The sequence below is a fragment of the Phyllobates terribilis genome, unplaced genomic scaffold (assembly GCF_046119375.1).
Source record: "Phyllobates terribilis strain yellow unplaced genomic scaffold, ASM4611937v1 Scaffold_3__8_contigs__length_932513732, whole genome shotgun sequence".
Classification (NCBI taxonomy): Eukaryota; Metazoa; Chordata; class Amphibia; order Anura; family Dendrobatidae; genus Phyllobates; species Phyllobates terribilis.
In genome coordinates this window covers 654,161,167-654,167,166 of record NW_027362763.1, presented here as the reverse complement: position 1 = coordinate 654,167,166, position 6,000 = coordinate 654,161,167, and the positions used below count along the sequence as shown (strand labels likewise).

At 54.5% G+C, this 6,000-nt stretch overlaps 1 protein-coding gene across 1 annotated transcript in view; it reads right to left on the bottom strand.

Moving 5' to 3' along the window:
* Positions 1-3,329: 3,329 nt before the first annotated feature.
* CMTR1 (cap methyltransferase 1) overlaps positions 3,330-6,000 on the bottom strand; it is a 65,412-nt gene continuing 62,741 nt past the window's right edge. The window contains exons 20-25 of the mRNA XM_073671687.1: positions 5,847-5,938; positions 5,313-5,381; positions 4,906-4,953; positions 4,648-4,760; positions 4,458-4,566; positions 3,330-4,031 (exon numbers count right to left, since the gene is read on the bottom strand). Coding sequence (XP_073527788.1) covers positions 3,869-4,031; positions 4,458-4,566; positions 4,648-4,760; positions 4,906-4,953; positions 5,313-5,381; positions 5,847-5,938 — 594 coding nt within the window. The 3' untranslated portion in view covers positions 3,330-3,868. The remainder of the gene's footprint in view (positions 4,032-4,457; positions 4,567-4,647; positions 4,761-4,905; positions 4,954-5,312; positions 5,382-5,846; positions 5,939-6,000) is intronic.

Here is a 6,000-nt window from a genome sequence, read left to right as displayed (position 1 = left end):
CATGTCTGTATGGCGCTCTGTGCGGCCCCTCATGTTCTCCTCCATGTCTGTATGGGGCTCTGTGCGGCCCCTCATGTTCTCCTCCATGTCTGTATGGGGCTCTGTGTGGCCCCTCATGTTCTCCTCCATGTCTGTATGGGGCTCTGTGCGGCCCCTCATGTTCTCCTCCATGTCTGTATGGGGCTCTGTGCGGCCGCTCATGTTCTCCTCCATGTCTGTATGGGGCTCTGTGCGGCCGCTCATGTTCTCCCTCCATGTCTGTATGGGGCTCTGTGCGGCCGCTCATGTTCTCCCTCCATGTCTGTATGGGGCTCTGTGCGGCCGCTCATGTTCTCCTCCATGTCTGTATGGGGCTCTGTGCGGCCGCTCATGTTCTCCTCCATGTCTGTATGGGGCTCTGTGCGGCCGCTCATGTTCTCCTCCATGTCTGTATGGGGCTCTGTGCGGCCGCTCATCTTCTCCTCCATGTCTGTATGGGGCTCTGTGCGGCCGCTCATCTTCTCCTCCATGTCTGTATGGGGCTCTGTGCGGCCGCTCATCTTCTCCTCCATGTCTGTATGGGGCTCTGTGCGGCCGCTCATCTTCTCCTCCATGTCTGTATGGGGCTCTGTGCGGCCGCTCATGTTCTCCTCCATGTCTGTATGGCGCTCTGTGCGGCCCCTCATGTTCTCCTCCATGTCTGTATGGGGCTCTGTGCGGCCCCTCATGTTCTCCTCCATGTCTGTATGGCGCTCTGTGCGGCCCCTCATGTTCTCCTCCATGTCTGTATGGGGCTCTGTGCGGCCGCTCATGTTCTCCTCCATGTCTGTATGGGGCTCTGTGCGGCCCCTCATGTTCTCCTCCATGTCTGTATGGGGCTCTGTGCGGCTGCTCATGTTCTCCTCCATGTCTGTATGGGGCTCTGTGCGGCCCCTCATGTTCTCCTCCATGTCTGTATGGGGCTCTGTGCGGCCGCTCATGTTCTCTCCTCCATGTCTGTATGGGGCTCTGTGCGGCCGCTCATGTTCTCCTCCATGTCTGTATGGGGCTCTGTGTGGACCCTCATGTTCTCCCTCCATGTCTGTATGGGGCTCTGTGCGGCCGCTCATGTTCTCCCTCCATGTCTGTATGGGGCTCTGTGCGGCCGCTCATGTTCTCCTCCATGTCTGTATGGGGCTCTGTGCGGCCGCTCATGTTCTCCTCCATGTCTGTATGGGGCTCTGTGCGGCCGCTCATGTTCTCCTCCATGTCTGTATGGGGTTCTGTGCGGCCGCTCATGTTCTCCTCCATGTCTGTATGGGGCTCTGTGCGGCCGCTCATGTTCTCCTCCATGTCTGTATAGGGCTCTGTGCGGCCGCTCATGTTCTCCTCCATGTCTGTATGGGGCTCTGTGCGGCCGCTCATGATCTCCTCCATGTCTGTATGGGGCTCTGTGCGGCCGCTCATGATCTCCTCCATGTCTATATAGGGCTCTGTGCGGCCGCTCATGTTCTCCTCCATGTCTGTATGGGGCTCTGTGCGGCCGCTCATGATCTCCTCCATGTCTGTATGGGGCTCTGTGCGGCCGCTCATGTTCTCCTCCATGTCTATATAGGGCTCTGTGCGGCCGCTCATGATCTCCTCCATGTCTGTATGGGGCTCTGCGGCCGCTCATGTTCTCCCTCCATGTCTGTATGGAGCTCTGTGCGGCCGCTCATGTTCTCCTCCATGTCTGTATGGGGTTCTGTGTGGCCGCTCATGTTCTCTCCTCCATGTCTGCATGGGGCTCTGTGAGGCCGCTCATGTTCTCTCCTCCATGTCTGTATGGGGCTCTGTGCGGCCGCTCATGTTCTCCCTCCATGTCTGTATGGGGCTCTGTGCGGCCGCTCATGTTCTCCTCCATGTCTGTATGGGGCTCTGTGCGGCCGCTCATGATCTCCTCCATGTCTGTATGGGGCTCTGTGTGGCCGCTCATGTTCTCCCCCCATGTCTGTATGGGGCTCTGTGTGGCCGCTCATGTTCTCCTCCATGTCTGTATGGGGCTCTGTGCGGCCGCTCATGTTCTCCTCCATGTCTGTATGGGGCTCTGTATGGGGCTCTGTGTGGCCGCTCATGTTCTCCTCCATGTCTGTATGGGGCTCTGTGTGGCCGCTCATGTTCTCTCCTCCATGTCTGTATGGGGCTCTGTGCTGCCGCTCATGTTCTCCTCCATGTCTGTATGGGGCTCTGTGCGGCCGCTCATGTTCTCTTCCATGTCTGTATGGGGCTCTGTGCGGCCGCTCATGTTCTCCTCCATGTCTGTATGGGGCTCTGTGCGGCCGCTCATGTTCTCCTCCATGTCTGTATGGGGCTCTGTGCTGCCGCTAATGTTCTCCTCCATGTCTGTATGGGGCTCTGTGTGGCCGCTCATGTTCTCCTCCATGTCTGTATGGGGCTCTGTGCGGCTGCTCATGTTCTCCTCCATGTCTGTATGGGGCTCTGTGCGGCCGCTCATGTTCTCCTCCATGTCTGTATGGGGCTCTGTGCGGCTGCTCATGTTCTCCTCCATGTCTGTATGGGGCTCTGTGTGGCCGCTCATGTTCTCCTCCATGTCTGCATGGAGCTTGTGCACTAGGGACACTCATGGGGGACAGATCAGGGTCTTCTCCAAACTGGTCCCCCAAACCTGAAGCTAGAATTGCTTGACCTGACGATGATTTCTATCACATTCCTCACATATATTAAAGCTGTCAAACAGTTGCACACGGGAGCGATTCAAACATATCACCGAGCAGCTGTAACGACTCGGAGCTCGGCCCGAGCATACTCGGCGAAAGGGTTAACAAAACATACTTGCTTATCACTAATGATTTCCCATCAGTGGAGCTTAGGGTCCGCAGCCACCTCGATAACAGCCCATAGCATTATCCTCCTCCACCATCTTATCAGCGGCACCATGCAGTCAGGGGGTAACGTCCTCCTGGAATCACCAGACGCAGATGTAGACGTGCGATCCATCACTGCGCAGAACACGTCTCCACCAGAGTCCAGTGGTGGCGGCTTTACACCGCTCTATCTCACGTCCGGCCTTGTGCTTGGTAATGTACAGCTGCTCGGCCATGAAGCGCCGGGAGGAGCGCAGTGTTTGTGCTGATGGCAATGGCCGTTATACACTGGATGGAATGAGGCCGGATGCTATAGACAGAGGGCAATGGTGCTGGATGTTGTACACCGGGGGGAATGAGACTGAAGCAAAAAACAGACTTTTTTAAAGACGTGAGGCTCGTACTCTTCTCCATACAGTGTACACATTGTACACAGCGGCTTCAACACACTATTAGGCACAGATTATACGATCTGTACTGATCCCGCCAGAGGAGCAAAGACCCGGCTTTATATCCAAACTCTAGTGCTTTATTGCTGTAGGAGTGGGGTGTGCTCCTGATGACATGGGTACAAGGCAAACCATGCATTAAAACACACGCTGGCGGGACAATGATTCAAAGCGAGTACAAGGATTGATGGAGGGGGTGGCAAGGCTGCAGCAGATCCCTCTCCCCACCTCCACGCTGCAGGTCTGCTATTCCAATCCATTTATCACAATTGTGTCCATAGAGTCATAGGGGGCAACCTCGAGCCCCCCAATCCCCTGCACTCGGCTCTCAGGACGGGCGACTATAATGTCGGAGAGAATAAACGTCCTGCAGTTCAGCAGAAGTAAATCCGGGGAGCTAAAAGAGAATATTCGCCATCGGCCTCGTCCGCAGTGCAATAAACGTCTCTGTAATGAAGTCGGAAGGAGCGGGGCTGCGTCTCCTCCATGTCCCCCTCCACACAAGTCTCTGAAGGCCGCCCCGGCTCCAACAGGAGAGCAGCCGATGATGAAGAAGAAGTGGTGGTGGTGGGTCCGGCAGCTCTGTCCGTCCGGTCACTACCTTTCCTCTCGACCCCCCGAGGACAAGGGCTGATGCATCCGGATGAAGTGCAGGACGGCATCTTTGGAGAGCTTGTCCGTGTTGGGGTCTTGTTTCTGAGACTCGTGGATCTGCACCCCCTCGCCCCACTCCCAGAAGAGGCGCGCCGAGAAGCAGACGCTGCGAGACAAGACACAAAAGAGCTTGCGGTTATTAAATTGGGACATTCTGTAGAGTCAGTGGCTGCAATCCTGTCCCGATCTAATGTCTCTCACAGCTGAGGGTTTGTTGCAATGTTTCAGTCCGTGAACGAAGCAGCACAAATCTCTGCTGTCGTGACAGTTTGTGACAATGTATCGGTGCAGTCACAACCTATAAATCCAGTGTTCAGGCTGAGGATTGTCCACAATGAATACAATTGTAGCAGAACCTCAGCTGTGTGAAACACATAAAGGTCAGGACCGGTTTTAAGTCTATATAAATATATAGATAACATAAGATATAGTTTCAATTCACCGACAGCAGTCAGAGAACTTGGTAAGGAACTGAAACACGAGGATACGAGTCGGGTACATGATACGAGGGCGTTCCCTACTCCGGACTTACTGAAATGGTGCAATGGATTCGACTGGGACCACGAAAGTGGAGAAGCGGGTCTTGTGGTTGTAGAAGTATTTGCGGTTTTGGCTCTTGCTGAAGACCATGGTCCAGGGGTCTATAGGAGGACACAGGTCATTCATTATACGCGCGGTGGGGGGGTCCGAGCATCTGCACCCACGGCAAGCTCCGCACTCACCGTTCATCGTCGTCACAATGTACAGTCCGGATGGCACGAAGTGGCGGTCATCTCTGCCGGTGTAGGAGAGTCGCGGCATCCCACCCGAGCTCTTAATGATCTTCATCTCCAACCTAAGACCAAAGAAGAGGACAATGAATTACATTCTCAGCTCTTGTGGAACTACAACTCCCAGCTACAGATGCCTGTTAGGGCACGTTGGGGATAATAATCCTCCCCATCTGATGTGTCCATGTTGTCGGTGAGCGAGGGAATCACCTCAAGAAGATCTTCTGGATTTCCTCTAGTCGGTAGACTTCTTTCACCCTGTGGGAGACGCGGCAGATGTTAGTACTGAAAAAAGTGCTGCAACTTGGTATCAGGGAATGGGAGTAATCACTAGATAAAACCGGGGGGCCTAAAACCCACCCTGACCTAAAGACTTGGTGTCCCCCTGGAGACCTGGACAGGGGGGGAGCTTTCGGTGTCTGCTGTGTTTAGCTCACTGAGGATTGTCTGCACTGACACACTGTGACAAAGTAGAAGCACAGTGTAGGTGTGAGTTAGTCTATCAGGCCTGCAGCGACTCCTATGGGCAAGAGTGATGGCGGCCACTAGTGGTCGCCCCAGTGTGTCACCTGTGCAGGACTCGGGGGGGGGCCTCGCAGTCCGCAGGCGTTACTCACCGGATGGGGTTCATGTCCGGACGACTGGGCTTAGATACGGCTTTCACAAACTTCTCAGCCAGCTGTATCCTGAGGAGGGAGAGGACACGTTAGGACCACCATCATCCTGATCGGAGGGGTCCGTGTGACATCTGAATCTCCTCGATATTGGGAGATTTTACTGAATTTTCCTCTCTCATGACCCCTTAACGCCAGGCTTTTTTTTTTTTTCTAGCACAAATTTTAAAAAAGAATAATGTCCAATACGTAGGGGGGTCCCACCTATGGGCATGTTTCTCCCTTCAGGATGGCGGGGGGGTACCCCGACCCCTCGTTGTGATCACTGCCGCGGTGTGACGGGAAAGGTGCGAGAAGCAGGTGGGCCCTGGTATCTATCACACATTTATGGCATATGTCCTATGCTACAGACGACAAGGGGGTTAAATTGGTACACGTTCCACAAAAATACAACATTGGATCCTGAAGAAGTAAAAACCTCTCGAGAATAATGGTCAGCAGTCAGTGTCCCCTGGTCCGCCGCGCACCAGGACTCACCTCTGGGTGAAGTGGTGGGATCGCACGTCCATGCCATTAAGGAAGAGGGCGTCCAGGATGTGAATGGCGAGGATCTTTCTCTGTGCTTTTCCCTGGCAAACAAAAAAAAAAAAAAAGTGTCCTTTAACTGAGGAAGGACCAATATGGCCACATA